This window comes from Juglans microcarpa x Juglans regia, chromosome 1D (genome assembly GCF_004785595.1).
Source record: "Juglans microcarpa x Juglans regia isolate MS1-56 chromosome 1D, Jm3101_v1.0, whole genome shotgun sequence".
Lineage (NCBI taxonomy): Eukaryota > Viridiplantae > Streptophyta > Magnoliopsida > Fagales > Juglandaceae > Juglans > Juglans microcarpa x Juglans regia.
This window is the reverse complement of record NC_054594.1, coordinates 49,111,924-49,135,637: the sequence shown is the minus strand read 5'-3', so window position 1 is coordinate 49,135,637 and position 23,714 is coordinate 49,111,924. Positions and strand designations below refer to the sequence as shown.

The following is a 23,714-nucleotide window of genomic DNA, read 5'->3' as shown; positions in this document are numbered from 1 at the left end:
AGCTAGAACACAACTTGCTGCAGAATGAAATTGGAGTCGTCATGTGTATATTTATAGTAGCTGAGAACGTGAACGTGTGAGCCTAAACGTGCCATAGCTCATGTATATATATAGTTAGATCAAACACAGTACTTAATTTTTTAAGAAAAATATTAATGACTAAGCACTAAAGAAATAAAACTATATTGTTATCCACATGCATGTGAGAAGAGAGTTTACTCCAGTACTATCATTCTGTTTTGGGGCGGATATATTCTTCAAGGGCTCGAGCACGCGCGTTATAAATCAACCATTAATGGAAACATATACACAGCTTTGATCAGTAAATGGGTAATTTCAAAGGATTGATCTAAGGGCAGCTAAGCAATTCTATTAGTGTATTAAATTTATTTTTAATCATCTATATGCACGTGCACCTTAGTTAGTGTGTTACTCACTTTTACTATATATTGTTTTCTTTACTAATTGATGAAATATACGGAAGTATTCCATATTCTTCTATTTTGTGCCCTAGTTCTCCATCTCTCATCATGATATCAGATGTAAACAAACCCTAGCGCCGTTTCGTCTCATCTCGAAGGTGGCCTCTAACTCTTTACCTCCCGGGCCCTTCTCCCGTTGCTCCTTCTCATCACCATGAGGACTACTCTAATCCTTTCTATTTTCAACAAAGTGACCATCCTGGCGTCGTTCTTGTCTCTCAGCCACTCAACGGCGATAACTACCTTACTTAGAATCGGTCTATGTCTATGGCCCTTTATTTCCAAGAATGAACTTTGTTTTGTGAATTGTGCTCTGTCACCGCCTCCTACCTTTAATCTGATGCATAGTGCATGGATCTGGTGTAATACAATAGTTCTATCATGGCTTCTCAATGCTATGTCGAAGGAGATAGCGTCCTCTGTCATCTATATCAATTCTGCTGAGGAAATGTGGAACGATCTAAAGGAAAGGTTTGCTCAAAGTAATCGCCCTCGTATTTTTCAGATCCAAAAGAACATTGCTTCTTTAACTCAAAAAGCTTCATCTGTAAATTCTTATTTTACCCGTTTAAAAACTTGTTGGGAAGAAATGGTTCATTTTTGCCCTCTGCCTCCATGCTATTGTGGAGCTATAAAGAAAATCGTTGATTTTCAACAAGAAGATTATGTTCTACACTTCTTGATGGGCCTCAATAAGCCTTATGCTCATCTGCGCAGTCATATTTTACTTTCTGATCCATTTTCCCAATTAATAAGGTTTTCTCTCTTGTTTTACAAGAAGAGAAACATAGAGGAATTATATTCTCTGACTTCTACTGAATCCGTTGTTATGTTTTTGAATCGAGATTCTACTCGAGATTTTAATCGTGGATCTACTGGATCTAATGGATCCAAACATGGCAAGGTTTTTGTTCCTCAAAAGGATTGACCATACTATACACATTGTGGTTTGTTAGGGCACACCATTGATAAGTGTTACAAGATTCATGGGTATCCTCTTGGATACAAGTTGAAATCTCAAAACCCTAATGTCAATTACGTATCAGGTAGCCAATCTAATATTTCTGATTCAGTTTTAACCCGGTCATTTCCTTTTTCTCAAGAGCAATGTAAACATCTCATTACATTTCTTCAAACTCAGTCTAATGTTCCCTCTGTAAATCAAGTAGGAACAGTTTCCGCACCCTCTAATTCTTCTGTACCCTCCACACCTGATCCTTGTTTTTCAAGTACTTACATTATTCTTGCCAATAATACTCATAATTTCAGTCCATCTCAATCTTAGATTCTTGATTTGGGTGCAACCAATCATATGATTGGTCACTTATCCCTTTTTTCTTCCATAAATTCTATTGTCAATATTTCTATCAAATTACCTAATGGGTCATATACTCAAGTCACACATAAGGACACAGTTAGACTTTCTAATTCCTTTGTTCTGACTGATGTTTTGTATGTTCCAACATTTACTTTCAATCTTATTTTAGTAAGTAAATTAGTTTCATAGTTATCATGTTTTCTTTTATTCTTACATGATTTTTGTTATATTCAGAACCTCTCCAATTGGAGGACAATTGGAGTAGCTAAGCAATCACAAGGACTATATCATTTAATGCAAATACATGTATTACTTATATTTCTTGTAATTCTGTTGATAATGATACTTCACCTTACTGTAATTCTGTTAGAAATAATTATTACATATGGCATTGTCAATTTGGACATATTTCTAATTCTCGATTACATGACATTGCTTCTGATCTTTCCAACCTTACATCTCAGCATATTAATCATTGTGCTATATGTTCTCTTGCCAAACAAAAACAATTGTCTTTTCCTTTGAATACATCTCATACAACATCTGTGTTTGAAATCATTCATTGTGATGTATGGAGACCTTTTTCTATACCCTCTTATAATGGCTTCAAATATTTTTTAACCATTATAGATGATTTTAGTAGGTGTACTTGGATATACTTACTTAAATCAAAATCTGAAACTCGATCTTATATACAAGCATTCTTTTCTTTTGTTGAGATTAGTTTAATTTAAAAATCAAAATTGTTCGTACTAATAATTCTTTGAAGTTTGATATGAAATCATTTTTTTGTTGATAAAGGGGTTATGCATCAACTTAGTTATGTATATACTCCTTAACAGAATGTTTTTGTTGAAAGAAAGCATCTGCATATATTAAATGTTGCTAGAGCCATCAGATTTCAATCTCATATACCTTTAAATTTTTGGAGTGATTGTGTTTTAACTGCTATTTATCTCATAAATATAATTTCAACTCCTATTCTTTCTAATAAATCACCGTATGAGGTCTTATTTTCTATTAAACCCCAATATAATCATCTTAAAGTTTGTGGTTGCCTTTGTTATGCATCCATTTTTTGTGGTTCTTCAACCAAATTTTCTCCTCAAGCTTAAGCTTGTATATTCCTTAGATATCCAGCTGGCATAAAATGGTATAAATTGTATAACATCTATACTCCCAAGTTTTTAATTTCAAGAGATGTTGTCTTTCATGAGACTATTTTTCCTTTCAAATTAGATTTTATAACTCCATTAGATTATGTTTCCATTCATGATCCTGTTTTACCAGTCCCTTTATCAGACATTGTTCTAAATCCCTCTCAATCTCTATCTCAGTCTCAATCAGATACTCTCACCTCATCCACTATTCTATCCACATTATCCAATCTTGAAAATGATTCTGTTTCAATTCCTACCCAAAAATCCACAAGAAATAAAAGACCACCTGATTATTTGCAACATTACTATTGTTCCTCAATCAATACTAATGAAGTTACTCATTCTCCTCTGGTTGATGGTTCTTCAGCAACAGGTATTGTCTATCCTATTTTTTCATTCTTATCATATTCCAAATTTTTCAATTCCTACAAACATTTTTGTTCTTCTGTTGATTCTTTATATGAACCTAAATTTTTTCATCAAGCCATAAAACATTATCATTGGAGGGATGCAATGGCAGCTGAAATCAATACTCTTGAAGCTAATAATACTTGGGTTTTAATTGACTTACCTACTGGCAAGCAATCAATAGTTGTAAATGGGTATATAAGTTCAAGTTGAAATCTGATGACACTTTAGAGAGATATAAGACTCGTTTAGTGGCTAAGGGTTATGCTCAACGTGAGGGCATTGATTATTTTGATAATTTTTCGCCTGTTGCAAAACTTACTACTGTTCATTGTTTTCTTGCATTGGCTGTCAGTCACACCTGGGAATTACATCAATTGGATGTAAACAATGCATTTCTTCATGGGGAATTGGATAAAGAAGTTTATATGAAATTACCACCTGGTTTTTTGAAACTTGGAGACACTCAGGTATGCAAGTTACTTAAACCTCTATATAGCTTAAAACAAGCTTCTCATTAGTGGTTCTCTAAGTTCTCCTCCACTTTAATTACTTATGGTTTGAAATAGTCTAAATATGATTATTCTTTGTTTACAAAGTATTCTGGTGGTTCTTTTATGGCACTGTTGGTATATGTTGATGATATTGTTATTGCCTCTAATAATTCCACATCTGTTGCTGACCTTAAGGATTTTCTGAATTTACATTTCAAGCTGAAAGACCTTGTCAATTTGAGGTATTTTTTGGGTCTTAAGGTGACAAAATCTACTAAAGATATTTCTCTTTCTTAAAGAAAATATGCACTAGAGATTGTTACTGATTATGGTCTTATTGCTGGTAAGCAAGCCACTTCTCCTATGGATTAGAATTTACAATTGTCCAAAACTGAATCTTCTGGCCCTTTACTTGATGATCCAGCATCTTATAGAAGGTTGATTAGTAGAGTTCTTTATTTGACACACACTAGACCTGACATTTCTTATTTTGTGAATACTTTGAGTTAGTTTTTGGACCACCCAAGCCAATCTCATTTTGATTCTGCTCTCAGAGTTCTAAGATATGTTAAGGCTACTACTGGTCAATGGTTGTTTTTCCCAGTTCATGTTCTTTGCAGCTGAAAGGTTTTTGTGACTCAGACTGAGCCACAAGTCCTGATTCCAAAAGATTCGATACTGGTTTCTACATCTTCCTTGGTGATTCACGAATTTCATGGAAGTCTAAGAAACAAGTGACTATTTCTAGATCCTCTGTTAAAGCTGAGTATCGCTCAATGGCTTCTGCTTGTTGTGAAATAAAATGACTCACTACTTTACTTGCTGATTTCAAAATCACTTTTCCCTGACCATTTGTTTTGTATTGTGATAGTCAAGCAGTATTATACATTGATGCTAATCCTGTTTTTCATGAAAGAACAAAATATATTGAGATAGATTGTCATTTAGTTAGGGACTTGATTCAAAATGGTACTGTAATTACTTTACATATTTCTTCTGAACATCAATTAGGTATGTTTTTACTAAACCTTTAGAAACAAATAGATTTCATAGTCTTCTATCCAAGTTAGATGTTTTTAATTTACACACACCAGCTAGAGGGGGCCTATTAATATATTAAATATATTTTTTAATCTCATGTATGCACGTGCACCTTAATTAATTAGTATGTTACTCACTTTTAGTATATATTATTTTATTTACTGATTGATGAAATACACGAGAGTATTCCAGATTCTTTCATTTGGTGACCTAGTTTTCTCTCTCTCTCACCATTCTACAAGCATAATGGCACGTTTTCTGTTAGTAAATGGGTAATTTCAAAGTCTTGTTATTATTGTCGCTATGATTTGTATGGATGAGGGTCTTGTCGCACCTAATTAATTAACTAGCTAGTCATTGTACTCCCTTTTTCTAACAAAAAACACTATTTTCCACCCTTTATTTTTATCGTACTTATCTGTCTGCTCCAGATTTGGGCGCGTCCGTAATAGATCCCACCGCAAAAATTTGTTAATACTAATAGAAAACGTTGAATGTGCGTAACACATAACATCATCATGTACACTACTACTTTAATTACTGCTCGGACGTCGAGTTAAGCAAGCCTGCTAGCTGTTAATCATTTAGTGATCAGAGTATTGCTGAAATTAAGTCTTGTGACTAGTCATGTCGTATATTTTAATTTCTAGTTCCTCTTTTATAATCTTGCGATCGACATGCCGCGAAAGAACTTGTAAGATTTTGTATGGCTTCCAGATAGAGTACTACCAGTAGTACTACTCATGCCTGCTGTGTGAGAGATCTAGCATTAATTTGCGTACGTGCATGTGTCGTACGTGTATATATCATGTTGGTTCAATGGTTAAGGTTAGGGCTGTCAGCACCTTCATGTTGTAAACTATATATATGCCCTAACCAAGAGCAGGAGAATGGGTTCGACCGTCATGTTTTTTAGAGTACTCAATCAAACATCCACGTGAAAAAAACACACACTGTCACACACACACACAAACGAAATCTCAATCTCACTCTTGTTTGACCAGAATCATTGATTAGATCAACCAACGGTCATCAAATATCCATTATATTAATTATAAATCACTATCTAATTAATATTCTTTTTATCCTTCAGCAGATATTACATGCCTAAGGTTTGCTGCAGTGTACTCAATATATATATAGGTTGATGTCTAACTGAGTCAATCAGAGAAATAGGAGGGAAAAGTGAGAAAGCGTGGAACAATTTTCCAATGACTCAGCCAGTAACTGCCATCCATTCCAAATTTCCAATGATACCAAAATGTACATCAACAATATCTATTGGTTCCTTCATGTATCATAGTATATTGTGGTACTTAATCTTCTTGAATTCTATTAACCGAGAGCCCAAAATACGTTCTCTTTAATTAATTAATTCCCCTTTGTCTCTTTTATACACACACGTACATATATTAATATATATATATATATATATATATATTCTTCATTGTTAGTAATGTAGGACATAATTTAGATTAATTATGGCGGCTACAAATAACTAAAATAGAAAAGACAAGAGATTCGTCCAAAATATAGAGAAAATAATTCTGAAAATTATTGATAAATAGTAAATTCAAAATTATTTTATGAAACCCACAAGTCGGACTTAAATAGCTGTAAAATTTGAAATTATGAAGATATTTCTAAAAATGTAACAATCTAAATTATTGTATGAGAAATAAATGCATAAATAAATAAGAATCCTACCAAAAATTTAGCCAAAATCAAAACCAAAATCACTTCCAAAACTTGAAACTAAATGTCTACTAACAAGGCACAAATGATCATAAATATATGATTTGATGGAAAATAACTAATATTGTCATGATCCAAGGAAGATATTAAGTTTTTCCTTCCGTATTTATACTTATTCATCTTCTTAAGGTAGTAGTACTTCAATGCAATCAACGTAAAATCTGGACCTATATATCCCATATCAATTTGGGTTTGCACCATTCTCACCGGGTTAGGGATCAGAATTCGTCCTTGAATTCTAAACTTTCTTGTCTCCATCTTCTGGATGTCTAATTAGACCAATCTTTCTTTCTTTTTGTTGTATCATCTCGATGATCATAGAAAAACTAAAACTGATTTGATCGGCTCAAAAGAAAATAATATTAAACATCTTATACTTCAAAATTAAGTTTTTTCCCACATCTCAAATCCAAAAAAAAAAAAATTTGCATATGAGAGAATTTGAAAAAAAAAAAATATCAACTCCAAGAAAATCAACATAGTTAATTGTTGGGATGAAAACAAAAACTGATGAACCGGTAAACCGGAACGGACCTAACCAAACTGGTGGGTTTGGTCCAATACCGGTTTCATTTTTCTCAAAACCGGTCAAAATCAGTCCGGTTTTGATTTTCCTTTTTTTAACACCGGATCAGACCGATTATATATGTTAATTTTTTATATGATTTTTTATATTATATATAATTTTTATATATAATTATATATAAAATAATATTATATTATATGATAAATTACTAATTAATATAATATTAAATTTTAAAATCCTATATAAATAACTACATATTATCACTATAGTTTATAATACAATTATAATATATATAATATACCGAAACAATCAGACCAAATCAGACAAGAACTGATAAAATCGGAAGTATCGGTTTAAGGGTGTAACCGGTGCAATATCGGTTCTTCAAATCTCATAATCGGTATAGGTTCGGTTCTAAAATATATCCAAAACCGAAATGAACCAGACTTGTTACACCCATAGTTAATTGCCTCAAAAGTTGTTTCATGATCTTCAAACTTCAAAACTTCACCACTATTTTTTTAAAAATTTTTTATGTTTTCAATAAAAATATTTACCTCATCCACTAGGTTATCTTCATCAGGATAGGTATCATAAATTGGTATAGAGTTCCGCCCTATGGAAGAATGTCCATTCTCGAACTCTTCTTTATCAGAGTAGTAAATCCACTCAACCACATGCAATTAATGAAACCTTCAGCTGAAAGAGTACCAGGAAATTCTGGTAATACACTCTAAAACCGAGGTCCCTATGACGCTCATTCCTACCACGGTACTCTCAAAATTGAGTACGATTGTAATACAAGTTCTCAAAATTGGAATCGGGATTGTGTTCTTCCATCTCATGATCACTGATATCCTACACCATTAGACGTCAGGTTGACTCTACAACCTATCTCTACAAATCCTCAACCATCACATCCCAAACGTTACAATCCCGATGCGAGACTTCCTCGTTTGGAACCTATCCATAATGACCACAACCACCAGCCATACATGAAAACTTATGAGATATAACCACTAGAAATATGCTCAAACTCTAATGTCAATTGATGTCAGAAAGAGTTTAGATTAATTATAAAGGTTAGTTCCAACAAATAACCGAGATGGAGAAGGCAAGAGGTTCTCCCAAAACACAGAAAGTAACTCTGAAAATTATTAATTAATAGTAAAATTTAAAATTATTTTATGAAATTTACAAGCCGAACTTATTATTTTATGAAATCCATAAACCGAACTTAAATAGCTGCAAAATTTGAGATTGTGAATATTTTTCAAATTTTGTAAAAATCTAAATTATTATATAAGAAAAAAATTCATAAAAAAATAAAAATCCTACAAAAATTTTTGACCAAAATCTAAATCTAAATCTAAATCTAAATCTGTACCACGTATCAATTTAGGTCCGCACCGATTAGTGATTGAATAATGGAGCAGAGTGATCCCGTGAGCTTGTTATCACATCGAATATTACCAAGATTCTGATATTATCAGTACCAGATTATATTACTGGAAGCCACTGCTTAAGCTAATTGCTTCTAATTAATTTGGACTATATATATCGCAAAACCGATTTGCGGGCAGGTACGCAATTAAGAAATAATCCACGAACTAATTAATCAGTAATTACGATAATGTTAGAGATAAAAGCAATTGAGGATACTTTTTATTAATATTGATAGTGACAGCAAAATCGTTCTTACGATCCCATATATAGGATATAGCAAAGTTCTCCGCAGCCATTTTTTTGTCCAACTTGTAGCATTCAACTAATCATCTGTAGAGTGACCCGTGAATCATTAATTGCATTGGGAATCTTAGAACTGGCCGGTGGATGATTCAATATCAGTATCAGACCTTAACATCATGATTTGTCCTTTGATTTTCCTACTGTGAAAAGAATGCAATGCATTGCATGCATACACTCCCGATCATAAATAATACCTATGCTAAAGATCAATATATAATTATATAATACGTATATGCTATGCAATCCCAAAATTTTATTTCATTTTAATTGCTGTACTATTACTTGAAAAAGTAGTAGAGATCAAGACCAACATGAACTTATTTATATGTACGGACATGTACATGATTAACTTTATACACGTCCTGCATGTAGTGAATGACTTATAAATCATTAGCATATAGTTGATTTCTCAAAGTCCATGATCTCTCTCCCTCTCTCTCTCTGGTCTGATGCATATATAATGCCCATATTTTTCCTTTTCAGTACAGCTAGCTCAAACACTATCTCCCTGGACCCTTATTATAGTCGCACAATCCTATGGTCGTGACTTATAATATAAGGCCAAGTTAAATCACTGGACTCACTCTACTGCATGCGTTGTATGCACTTGGCCCTTCATCTATATATATATATATATATATATATATATATTGACGCATATATCGACATTAATAAATTGATAGATACCGTGCATACGAAATTACTAATTAAGCAGATCGTGACCAGAACTTTATTAAACGAAGATCCACAGAAGCAAAGAAACACCTCACCGAGGAATTAATGAGGTCCTGACATGTTAACGAGTCGTAGGGATTGTTAAAAATGATACCCATGTCGTGGTTTCGAGAGAGATTAGTATTGAAATTTGTAGGAGTCTTTGCCTTAATTGCCCTTCACATGCTTCCAGGCAGTTTCTTTCACTGTCTTCCAAAATAAAACAGCTAGCCCTCTTTTCAATTTATGTCAGGTCACTTTTCAATTGAGAAAAACTTAAGGTTGGTCGGGTGGAAATTTTGTTTTTACACACACCAATACAAATTTGCCACATAAGAGGTGCAGGAATGAAATATATGCACTCCGAAAGATTTCCTCTTCCCCTTCTCTTTCCCACGAATTCTTCTTCCCCACAGATTCTTGGGGCCACTCATGCCAAACAAGTAACGGTCACTTCAGGCCCACCATTTCTACATGTATTTTAGTTGCTCCAATGGTTTGATTTTAGGGCGTTGCTTTTAGAAAACTTGTCTCTTTTTTTCTTCTCTTCGATGATCTGTTCTCAAACACAGTTCTCACTGATTTTGGTTCTGGTTTGAGACTTTTCTTTCTGCAAGTAAATTTCAATTAAAGCTAACTGATCATGAGCTACGTACAGAAAATTAAGAACTAACCAACTTAAGATAAAGAAGATCAGCTCGCATGGCTAACTAGCAGTCAGTCACTTTTTTTCTCTTAAAATTAGTTGCTATTAAATTTGTTCATGAAGAAGCTTATAATCTGAAAAACTGAAAATGTGGTTTGTTCATGGTTTTATTCTTCCTTGGCAACCAACCAAAATGTAGTTAATGCTCTTGTAATTCTTTGACCACTTTGCTTCAAGAGAGACCATATTGTAGAGAGAGAGAGGTAAGCAAGGATGTGGGTGGGGGGAAAGAGAGGGAGAGAAATAACTTAGTTTCCTTACCTGAATGTGGGTGTAAATAGAAAAAATGTGGGTGTAAATAGAAAATTGTTGAGACGGCCCCTAAGCAGTAGCTGCTGATTGGCTAGTGAAAAAATAAATTCGCACCCGATCGTCTAGGAGCGCGACTCTTCAATTTATGCCCGCCTCTTTTCAATTTACGCCCCATACGTCATCTCATCTCATTTTAACTCAATTTATTTTATTTCATTTTATTTTATCTTATTATTATAATTTTTTTAAATTTCTACATAAAATATAATAAATAATTTAAAATTTTTAAATTTCAAAACAATAATAATATTAAAAAATAATACTCTAACAATATTTTATTCAACTCATCTCAACTCACTTTTTAAATGACATCTTAGTGTGAGGGGGTGTTCCCATTGTTGGCCAGACCTACGGACCCAGCCCACGAGGTACAGATGGATCTAAGAACGGCTCGGTAGAATGAAATCGGTATGAGAGAATAGGATGAGCCGGGCCGGACTAAGAAGGGCAAAGACAGCCTAAGAAGCCCATAAAAAAGTAGCAAGGTAGCACGCGCAATGCATGAGATTGAGTCAGAAGGCCTGACACTTCTATTGGTCGACAATTTGCACACATTAGGTCAGGGACAACCTTAACCCTTGGGCACCAATGGCTAGATAGACCTAGAAGGTGGGTGCGTCTGACCGAGATCATGCCGCATTTAATAAGGGACGAAGGCGGACACACCATGACAAGGACTTAAGGTTGTCAGCAGTCGTCATGATCAGGCATGGACGACCTATCGCATGGCAGGGAGTTGGCAGAGGATATGACCTAGGTACGAAGTGGCACCACCATGATTAACTTGTCAAGGAATTACCCCTATCAGTTATATATATCCCCCCTCAGGGGCAAAAAACGTTCTACACACTTTCATTTGAAACTTCTTTAAATCACAAACCTAAAATCTAAGTTGACTTAGGCATCGAAAGTATTTCCCACCACGGCAAGCCCTCATTTCCTATATTCGCAAGAATACGATATCGGAGTTGCTCAAGCTGCAAAAGAAGACATTAACACTTACAATTATATATATACATGAGAACCCTTTTATGCAATTTTAATAATAAGTTGTACGTTAACTGGCATGCACCAGGCTTTGGCTTAATTTGGGCGCGCTCCTTCTCTTCCATATTATGGATCCCCTTGGTGGCATTTGGCTATCATTAACTTCCAATATTTTTTTTTTCACTTTATACATTTATGAAGTTTTTGGTTTCATTAGCTCATGAATATTGCTATTTTGATTATCTGTATTTACCTTAATAACTAACTTGCCAGGCCTTGACAACTAAAACCCTAGGCTGGGACTGAGTGGTGCCACCTCTGATTTGAATAGGTTGCCCAAAAAGCAAAACATAGGACTGGGACTGAATGCCCGAACGTACAATATTTGCCTTTGTCAACATATTCTGATTGGAACCCCGATAAGGTCGACCTAGCTAGGAATTAGGTGAGACCATATATATTGTAATTAAAATAGGAATAAGTGCCTTGTTGTTTGGTTTCTGTGAATCTATAAATCTTAATTAAAGACAATAAATTATGGGGAAAAACAGACATCTTCACCACTTTAGAAGGAAAAACATGAGGTCTCCTATGCGGACATTAAATGAGCATCGTGGCGACGAAGATTCATTTTCGAGACGCATGGTTTTTTTATGAGTAAATGCTACAAAAGTCCTTTCCCAGATCGATAAGAGAAAAAAAAAAACCAATAAAACTGCAGTCTAATGTTTATGAGTAAATGTTACATATATTCTTGAAATCTATAAGGGTTGTGTAATCACTTTAAAAAAGGGTAAGATATGCTTTTAAAAAATTAATTTATTTTCACGTAAATCTCGTATTTATTTATTTTTTTTAAAATAATTACGGAGCAATTATATACTCATAAATGTAACTATTATTTCTCAATTTTTATAGTTTACATTGGTAATGTCGTGCTAATTAATAGGGTTGTTACTTGGCAGAGTTTTTTTTTTCATCACTTCTATATACTATACTTATTTTTATTTATTTTTTTAAAAAAATAATTTTATTTTTCTTAAACTAATCGTATTTTTTTATTCATCATTTATTTACCAGATGAGAGAAAAAAATAAGAATATAAAAAATTATATGAAGATGATGAAGCAAAATTTTTCTGCCCATGGGCCAGGGTCAAAGCACTAATGCAGTGAGTTGGAATAATCCTGATTCCTGACCCAATACCATGGAAAAAAAAAAGGACACTGGCCTTACATTATAATTAGACACCATATGAGAGAGGGTAATGCCCAGCAGTTTCAGGATTGCTCCTCCGAAGAATATGACAAATTTTGGATTGTATGATATGACTAATTGATAGGTTTATACTTTTAGGGACACGTGTAAAAGTGGATAGGAACAAGATGCCTTTTTCAAGAGTTTGCCCCCACCCACTTGAATATTTTTTATTTTTTTTATTTACTGATATATTATTGAAGCATTGTTGTTCTTTTCATCTTTATCTCTAATCCTTAGTATTCCGATTGAAAAGGTCGTACCACTAACTCGTAAGACTACACGTGGAAAGTTTTTTCTTCTCAGACAATTGGTCGAATGTTAATTCCAATTTACCCCCAATCTTTACAAATCTTGAGGTCTAAGGTTAGTTAGGATTCAATCCAATATTTTAAATTTTGTTTCTGTGATCATTTCGGTCTAAGTATTGAAATATTTTGATATTAATGTATTTTGGTGTACAGTTTTAAGATTAACTATATATTATATATAAATATTTATATGTATATATAAACTAACAACTAATAGAATAAATATATATATATATATGTGTGTGTAAGTGTGTGTATATATATGTGAAATAATTGAATATTTATAAAATGAATGTACGTTCAAAAAACCACAAATTTGAGTTTTGATACAAAAACAAAGAAAAAAAAGAATAGAGAAATTATTAAAAATAATGATATTTAAAAAAAAAAAAAGAGAGAATGAGAAGACATAATTTAAGTTACAAAAAAATGAAAATTATATAAATACATTTTATATTCTAAAATTAATTAAATATCATATAGATTTAAAATTTACAAAAATAACATCCAAGCACAAGAAAATTATAAAAATAATTCGAAACAAAATAAGACCTAGAATGATCGGAATTTAATCGAAATGGTTGAAACAGGCCAAGATTTGAAGCGAAACAAAACAATAAAATATAGTGTATCGACTACTACACTAGAATGGTCGAATCATAACGAAATTTAAAAAACTATGGTTCAATCCTCTTATTGGAATTATAGTTAGACAATGATAAGTTTACTACTTCTTACTATTTATTTACTATCCTTTTTATTTATTTTTAATTTTTTTTACTTAATAGTTACGGAAGTGACTATTAGTAAAGTTGTATATTTGTTTAATTTTTTCTTAATGATTAAGGATTAAGGATGTTAAAAAATACTTAAAATAATAATAAAAAAAGAGAAATGATAGTTGTAATTGTGAGTATTCACACATCGTGTAATCACTTTAAAAAAGTGAATAAATACGGGACTCATATAAAAAAATTAAGTTTGTAATAATAAATTTACTTTTTTTCAAAATAATTATATGATACTAGTATACTCTATAACTGTACGTAGTAATCCTCTAAAAAAATAAAAATCCAAATACACCCTAAAATGGTATAAGGGTGGTAGGAGGCATATCGTTATCTATTATAGTTACTCTCTTATTAAACTAATATTAAATTCTGAAATATTTTATTCACAAATTCTTTTTTATTAATACATAACTTCTATAAATTTACAGACAAATTTTTTTTATTTTTATGGCTGACAATATCTATAATTCTGGCCCACATCAGTTGGTGGCGGTGTCAATTAGTGCGGTGGGCTGGACAGGTGGGCCACACAAACTTGCCTGGCATCAGCACCCGTCCACTTTACATCATATAATTAAAATAGGAATAATTTTATATATAATTATGAAATGTATAAATGTTAAGTAATTAATTTTAAAAAAATATGAGATTTATTATTAAAAAATTAATTTTTTTATATAGATTCTATATTTTATTATTTTTAAAAAATTATTATATAATTTACAATTATAAATATTTTTTCTATTAAAAATAGTCATTCTATATAGAGAAATTCGATATATAAGTCTTACACAATATAATTTTATCTAATTAATATCTGATTTATTTAAATACATATATATTTAAACATTAAGATAGAATGATACAATTGACAAATTACATATTAATTAAATGAAAATATGCAGAATAAGATCTTTTTGTAACATTTCTCTTCCAACAAATAGGATCTTATAGCGTTTTAAAAAAGTAGGATATTATAATATCATTTAATTTAGAAGATGAATTTTAAATTTTAAATTTTATAAATTAAATCATACTGATGTATGATGTAAAAATATTTACATAGCATTATTCTCCTGTTAAATAACTTAAAATATATAGAATCTTAATAGTATAAGTTTTATATATATATATATATATATTTATAAAAAGAACAAAATATAGATTAAGGCTTGGTTTGGTTTCTCAACTACTCTCAATTCATCTCAATTCATTATTATAATTTTTTTAAATTTCAATATAAAATATAATAAATAATTTAACTTTTTCAAATCTCAAAATAATAATAATATTAAAAAATAATATTCTAATAATATTTTATCATTTCAACTCAACTCACTTCAACATTCAAACACATTCTAAATAATTAGAAACAATAAGAGCTGATTTTAACGGAGAGATTTTTTATTATTATTTATAAATTTTAACTCATAAATTTTATTATTATTTATAAATAATTTTAATCCTAATTTTCAAACACCGTACCTGGACGCAAAAGTCCAGATAAATTTTCTTCGGATTCCAAGATGTCCATAAAACCAGGTTAGACCACGAGCAGGCCACGCGCATTTCAGTCTCATCCGCCACGCGTCACTCGTATAACAGCCTCTATTCTTCCCTCGTGACTTGCCACCACCACACACTCACTCACTCATTTCCGTCTTTCCTTCCAAATTCATCACTCGCTCGCACGGTACCTGAATTCTCTCTGTTTCTGCTCCTCTACACCATGATGCTAAGGGCTGCCCCTGACTTCTCTGTCTTGAACTCTCCTCGTGGAGAAGCTTTGGGTCCTCTGCCTTCCTCTGTTTCATCTCAGTCTTCGAATTCTTTTTCTCCTCTCAAATATTCCGCTTCTCTGGCCTCGAGCCTCCGCTTTTCTACCGCCAAGAAACAGAACGCCTTTTCCATTTGCGCGGCTTCAAAGGGTGCGAACAACCGGCCGCTCACCGGTGTCGTATTCGAGCCCTTCGAAGAGGTCAAGAAGGAGCTCGATCTCGTCCCCACCGTCCCACAGGTCTCTCTCGCTCGACAGAAGTACTTGGACGAGTGCGAGTCCGCGGTTAACGAGCAGATCAAGTAATTTCCGTCGCTTTAATCTTGTTATATGTTTGTGGATTCACTGGTTGCTTTTGTTTAACCCGGTTGTGGTTCTTTCTAATTCTGATTTGCAATTTTTTTATTTGTTGTAATGGAAGTGTGGAATACAATGTCTCGTATGTTTATCATGCCATGTACGCCTACTTCGATAGGGACAACGTTGCGCTGAAGGGTCTTGCCAGGTAATTTTTATTTTCTTCGTTCGTTCTTTCTATCTTTCTTTATTTTAATTGTTGTTTTACACACTCTAGCAGTTTTCTGTTTCAAAGTTTTTTTAAATCTGAGTCATGCGATATTTTGTGAATAGGTTTTTCAAGGAATCGAGTGAAGAAGAAAGGGAACATGCGGAGAAATTGATGGAATATCAGGTGCTAACATTAACTTTATATAGCTATTGATACCTTTTAGTCTTTGATTTCTTTTGTGTTTTTGTTTTTGTTTTTGTTAATCTGACTCGAGGGTTTTGTTTATTTTGGGAAATGCTCAGAACAAACGTGGTGGAAGAGTGAAGCTGCAACCTATAGTGATGCCTCTCTCTGAGTACGATCATGCGGAGAAGGGAGATGCGTTATATGGTGAGTTTCATGGGCCCCTATTTTATGGTGATGCCATCTATCATCAGTTCTAAAGATTTCTTCATTCATCCATTTTCTGCAGTAGGAGAGGTTATTTAATGTTAGATAGTTTTGTCCTTTCTAATTAATATTATAAACACAATGATAGAAATACCCTAAAGGAATATATGGTCCATTTCGAAGTGAAATACTAAAATTGAGAGGATCCGATCCTTTTTAATTACACAATCTAACGCCTGAAGTTAATACACAGAATAGAAAGTAAGAAAAAAATTAAAGACGATCTAAAGCGAGAAATGTCAAGGTGGTAAACTCTGAGTTATTTCATTAAACATAATGATTAAGATTTGAAGATATCAATTGGACTTAGATTTTTCTCATCCTAGTGCATTTTACCCTTGGTGTTGAACAACTAATACTACAATCCATTGAAGAAACTATCTACAATATTTTTGCAAGTCAAGATTATTACAAGTGCAAAGGGACCACTTTTACCCTAATCTTCCACATGTCTGTAATATGCGTACCTCTTTTAAAGTTTAGATCAGTTGCCATGGGATATTCTCTTCGGCTTCATTTGTAGTAATGTGCATACAATTGTAAATTACATTGGCTAAAAGAAAATAGACAAATAATATCATTATAAATTACATTGGCTTAAATGAAATAGACAGATAATATCATTAGATGCCAAGTTTGTATGCACATTACTACAAAGGAAGCCGAAGAAAAAAAGGAAGCCAAAGATAATATCCAACGGCAACTGATCTAAACTTTGAAATAGGTACGCATGTTACCGACATATGGAAGATTAGGGTAAAATTTGTCCCTCTGCACTTGTTATAATTTTGACTCACAAAAATATTGTAGATAGTTTCTTGAATGAAATTGTAGTACTAATTGATGATAGGACTTACACGCATCTAAGGTTTTAAATTCTTATGGTAATGAGTTGTTTTCAAGCACTAATTTTGTCTATTTTCTTGATTCAGCCATGGAGCTTGCATTGTCTCTAGAGAAGCTTACAAATGAAAAACTCCTCAACTTACACAGAGTAATACATTTCTTCCTACTCGTTTGCTTAGTTTGAGTTTTTACTAGCTTTGTTATATTTTGTATGCATTCGTTTAATTTATGTTTTTTTAACTTTGATTAATAGGTGGCTTCACTGAAAAACGATGTTCAGTTGACAGATTTTGTTGAAAGTGAGTTTTTAAGTGAGCAGGTAAACAAAATTTTTCTCTGTATTAAATTTGTTCTTCACAGTCTAAGGGAACGGTTGTTGCATTCATGATGGTTGTTTCCTTTCCAGGTTGAAGCCATCAAGAAAATTTCTGAATATGTTGCTCAGCTAAGAAGAGTGGGCAAAGGACATGGTATGGATTCCCGAGTGCACTTCTCATTGTTATTTATTTCACACCAAGTCTTCCTTTCACCATCGTATAACTTAAATTGCATTTTTCTTCTCTTATCAACTTGCTGGTTTCTGAACTGGCTGATCTGTGGATTTTCAGGTGTCTGGCACTTCGATCAGATGTTGCTCCATGAGGAGGGAGCGGTTGATGCAATAGTTTGAGGTTTACTCTTTTTGTTTCTTTCATGTCAACTGTTTTGGAGTAAATTTCATGCGGAGTCTTTCATAAACAACTCTTAGAGACGCTGACTTTGGTTAGAATTTTGTGAAAAGAGAATAAAATTGAAACATGCAGATGGACTTATTTCAGTAATCTCAATCGAAAATTTACAATTGCATGGTTGCCAGCATACCTCCATGGTATGGATCGTAATGCAAAAAGATATGCTTCTACTTGCTTGAATTATTTTTAATGAAAGTTGGATATACATGTCTTTCAGAGTATTAGGATGACAATGGGGTGACCCTTTAATGATACTCTTATTATATCGTTTATGATGCACTTAATATTTTGACCCTTGGGAAGAAGGGAAGGGAAGTGTACTGGTAAAAGGGCTGGAAACGTTCCAAGAGTGGTATCGAATCTATAGATTTCTGGGCTGTTGGCTTCAATCCCTAAAGGGAACAGTTGCTGTCCCCACCATATCCTTCTGTGAGACTGTGTGGTTAGAAATTTGAATTGTAAGTTCATCCAAGGTATCACTCTCATAGTCCCTTTGTGAGGCCACAGTTTAGACTAGGATTACCATTCGATGGCTTGGCCTTTTTTCTTGGTCTTGGTAGTCTGTACTCTGCACTAGTTCTTGACCGGGAAAGGTTTTATGAGTCGTATTCATAGGTCGCTGAGTTCCTGGTTCCCATTCATGGGGGGTCCTTGATAAAATGAGGACAGATGTTAGCCAGCGTCCTTATAAAGCAAATCTTGGTTGGTTGGACGCAATTGGTCACAGGGTCTTCTCGCTCCAACTCCAAGTTGGTCCCAGGGGGATGACTTCTATTTTTTTTTATTTTAGTGAAAAAGGATATTGGCCTTTTTAGGTATGTTTGAATTCGAAGATGAGTTGAGATGAGTTGAGATAGGTTGTGAATAGTAGTGAGATGAGTTGTAAATAGTAATGATTTTGTGAGTTAAAGTTGATGAATAATAATGAATAGTAGTGAGATGAGTTGAAATGAGTTGAGATGACTTGCGAATACAAATTGGGCTTTTAAATTTCAGGCTACAGTCAATTTCACTCTTTTCTTTTCGGGCAACTGCTCTATATGTAGGCTGTAGCATATAATTGCAAGTGGGGCGATTGCCTACAGATCTTGGAAGGCTCAAAATAAGGAAAAATTCTATTTATAAGCATCACACAACATCCTTTTTGTTATTTTTTTAATTTTTTTTTTCTCTTATTAAATGTGTGGTATATAGATGATGAATAGAAGAATTTAATTATTTTAAAAAGAATAAAACCAAAAAACATAAAAGAAATTGTGGTGTGTGATGTGTGAAGCTTATGAATAGCAAAACTCCAAAATAAGAGCTCTTTTATTTGCAATTAATGTATAGAACACATTGTATACATTATTTAAATGATAATATTTGATTTATAAGATTTAAATTTTATAATTTTTCTTTTAAATCAAATCATGTCATACAAACGCTTTACTATACCATAAAGGACTAAACGGAATAATGCAAGTAAACCATCAAATACATGGCACAAAAAGATAAGTAATCCAAGGCTGTGTTGAGTTGAGTTCAATTGAGTTGAGTTCTCTATAAATAGTAGTAAGTTGAGATGAATAATAGTAAGTTTTATGGAGCTTACTAAAGATGAGTTTAGATGTGCTTGGATGTTAAAATAAGTTTAGATGTATTTATAAGAAGTTGAAAAATATTGGTCCCCCATGTAAAAAGTTGCTGAGTTAAAAAAGATTGTGAATTCCACAAGTAAAGAAGTTTTGAGTTTAGATGAATTTAATAATTTGAAAGTTAAGTGTTTGAATATTAGAAGAGATCCAAATAGCTCTTCCAAATAGCTCAGTTCGGTCAAGGAACCAAATGCAGCCAAGACAGCCGGGCATTAAGGTAGCCAAGCAAACATTTGACCTAAAATAATAATAATATTAATAAATAAATAACAATAGTTTAGACCAGCAATTTTTTTGTGGACAAGTAACCAGCTTTTCAAAATTTGAGGCATGATAAAGAGAATAAAAGTCACAGAAAAATCCCGAATCAGACGACAAAAGAACCATCAAAACTTCTGAAAACCACTTTTTAACATGATTATTACGCCGTGGATACTGCTTGGGCTCCAAGCCTCTTCCTGGCCTCTTCAATGATAGATAGCTTGATACCCTTACCCTTGGGAAGGGATACCCATGGCTTTGTCCCCTTGCCAATGATGAACACATTGCCTAATCGAGTTGCAAACTCATGCCCGGTCGCATCCTGAATATGGATAGTCTCAAAGGTCCCTTTATGCTTCTCCCTGTTCTTGATGACTCCAACTCGTCCCCTGTTCCTTCCACCCGTCACCATGACTACGTTCCCAACATCAAACTTGATGAATTCAGTGATCTTGTTGCTCTCCAGGTCAAGCTTGATTGTGTCGTTGGCCTTAATAAGAGGATCTGGGTAGCGGATGGTGCGTCCATCATAGGTGTTTAGGTACGGGATACCTTTTTGCCCAAACTGCACAGAGCGAACTTTGCAGAGCTTGAACTGCAAAAGTGAACAATTAAAATATCAGAATAAAGCCATTAAAGGACCCACGATACAAAAAAAGCATTAACCACCCCAGAATAATTTGTTCTTTTAACTAATCTATTATAATTTTGAAATTTTGGATGACTCCATAGTATAAAATGTCTAGCCTCCAATGTTAGAAACTTATATAGGAATTAGATGAGACACATAACTAAAGAAATAAAAGGAAACTTCACAGGTTGAAATGCAAACAATTCCCTACAATTTGTTCTTGTGAATAACAGTGAAGCTATCTTTGATACTAATTTCACCTAACGACCATAACATGACATCTCTCCACATATGGCCATACGGAGCCTGGCACTTATATATCCTTGCAACAGAGAGAGGACTAAAGATATACTTGAGAGGATTGCACAGCATTACCTTTGCCTCTTCATCTCTGATTGAGTGGAGACGGAACCGACCCTTGGTGTCATAAAGAAGACGGAAGTTCTCATTTGTCTTGGGGATTGATACAACATCTGTCAAACCGAGGCATCATTATATAAAAAATACATACCCACCATAAGATCACTATATATAGGGAGAGAGAGAGAGAGAGAACAATAAATACTCAGCAACTATAATGAAAGCAAGCAGATCTTGACGTGGCCACAAACTGATCCCACCAAGTAATCCTATTATCTACTCCAAGCCACAGAATATTGTAATTCAGGTAAAGGAGCATATTTAATTTCCACACACTTCCCCTACAGTAGTTGAGACATTATCTATAGATAAGATTAACTGCCCTATCATATCATCATGCAAGCTTCTGCTCAGCATACCCCTAAACATCTATTTTAACATCTATTTACTGGTAACTCTACTTTATGGTGCCTTAAAAATTACAAGGATCTTGACTTGATACCCACTTCTATACGAGAAGTTCTCATAAAAATACATTGCATCATACTAACACAAACGCAAAAAAGTATCAGAAAACTAAGCAACAGCTCAAGTAAGAAGAGTTTGATGTTCATACCCATGAAACCTGCAGGATATGTTTTATCAATCCTGACCTTCCCATCAACCGCAACATGGCGTTGCATCAAAATGGAAATGACCTCACGGTATGTGAGCGCATATTTCAACCTGTTTCGTAAGATGAGAATCAATGGAAGGCATTCCCTGGATTTGTGAGGTCCAGATGAAGGCTTGGGAGCCTGCACGGAGAAATAAAAAAGACCAAAGAAGTCAGAACATATCTAAACAGGTGTACCAAGCAAAGCATTATTATGGAGGGAAGGCAATAACTCGAAAGTTAACTTACAAATGCACCGCCAAGTTTATCAAGCATCCAATGCTTTGGAGCATTGAGCCTCTTCAAATGCTTCTTCAATCCTCTAGCCTGTTATAGCCATAAGCATAAAGTTAACAAACCAAACAATCCGCCTCGAAAGGAAAACTAATCAAACTATATTTCAAATATTACAATACGACGACGAAAAAAATGATATGCATTATGCAAAGTCATCTGGGCGACCAACTATAAACATAATCAGTTGATAATGTCTGAACCAAACGAAGTAAATATTAACAAATTGATTGTGGTATTTCAAAACCAATTACACAAATGTATCCAGGATTGACGTGTGAATAAAATTTCAATAATTGTCTCGAGTCCTAAACGGAAATAACACCCCAAATATCCAAAGAAATATATTCTCCAACAAACACAACAATGATATACTCGCAGAGAGAATTCAATTAAAAAAAGGTCAAGAAGATCAGTTAGAAAGCGCAGAAGGTTAAGAAAGGGGAAGGAACCATTTTGGTGTGTGTGAGCTCGAGGATCACAGCAGATGTGGCCGAGCCTCCGCTGCTTGCCCTGTCGCAGAGAGAAGTAAGAAGAGAGTCCCTTAAACCCTACGATGATATTGGAAGTTGTGCATGGGCTACATGGAAAATATACCTCTCGTGAGCCTAGTTTAATCTCTTATGCGGGGCCAGCCAAATTATAGAAAGATGGGTTTTATTATCTCGATAGGCTGGCCCATTATGCGGGGTCAGAAAAGTACTACCGGTACATTATTGAATCTCTTTGAGCCCATCGACAACATTTTCCGTTTCACGAATAGAGACTTCTCCAATATTATATAAAGGAAAGACCTCCCACTCAGGTGCAAATATAGTTTTAACACCGGCCAATAGCATTTTGCCACGTAGGACATGAAACAAATCTCAATCTATACTCACATGTACTAGATTCTTTATTTATTTTCTATCTCTCCTCATCTGATGCAACTTCCCCCTCTCTCTAAAATATGTTCTCTCTCTCTCTCTCTCTCTCTCTCAAGTACACTCTCCTATGTAGGTCATTGCCTATGAATTAATAATAGTATTAAATTCTTCATCATCTTTCAGCACATGTCAAACCAGTCCAAAAAATACCCACAACAACAAAATGATGATGAAAATCTAGATCTTAGAAAAAAAAAAAATACAAAGTTGATGCAAATTATTAAAAAAAAAAAAAAGCATCAAACTTTTACTACTTTCACAGAGAGTTGGGCGGCCTGCAGAGGAGAGCAAGGAGAGTGTATTTGACAAAGAGAGAGAGGAGAGAGTTTAAGAGAGAGGGGGAAAGTTGCAGCGGGGTGGGGGATAAAGAGAGAGAAGAGGGAAAGAGATAGAAAATAAGGAAGAAATTTAGTGTATGTGAGTGTAGATGAATATTTGTTGCATGTCCTACATGGCAAAATTTTATTGGTCGGTGTTAAAATTGGGTTTTCACCCGACTGGTTGGGAGTAGCTGTTTTATATAAATGAATAATGATATACATAACACTTTCATTTCATTTTTATCTTACTATGTAAGATGTGATATATTTATCACCACTAGATAATTCTTTATCATCTAATGGTGAT

General features: G+C 33.7%; 2 protein-coding genes across 2 annotated transcripts; one reads left to right on the top strand and one right to left on the bottom strand.

The window, feature by feature from the left end:
* Positions 1-15,564: 15,564 nt before the first annotated feature.
* Positions 15,565-18,413, top strand: LOC121265432 (ferritin-3, chloroplastic). The gene is made up of 8 exons (XM_041169067.1): positions 15,565-16,090; positions 16,210-16,293; positions 16,419-16,479; positions 16,599-16,686; positions 17,679-17,740; positions 17,846-17,911; positions 17,999-18,062; positions 18,201-18,413. The coding sequence occupies exons 1-8, from the start codon at positions 15,741-15,743 to the stop codon at positions 18,260-18,262; spliced, it is 837 nt and encodes a 278-aa protein (XP_041025001.1). The 5' UTR covers positions 15,565-15,740; the 3' UTR covers positions 18,263-18,413.
* A 1,788-nt stretch (positions 18,414-20,201) lies between these two features.
* On the bottom strand, positions 20,202-22,745 carry LOC121265439 (40S ribosomal protein S4-1). Its single transcript, XM_041169079.1, has 5 exons — positions 22,614-22,745; positions 22,117-22,194; positions 21,829-22,009; positions 21,228-21,325; positions 20,202-20,816 (listed from the first exon to the last, which is right to left on the bottom strand). Exons 1-5 carry the CDS (start codon positions 22,614-22,616, stop codon positions 20,382-20,384), a joined length of 795 nt encoding a protein of 264 aa, XP_041025013.1. The 5' UTR covers positions 22,617-22,745; the 3' UTR covers positions 20,202-20,381.
* Positions 22,746-23,714: the final 969 nt, after the last annotated feature.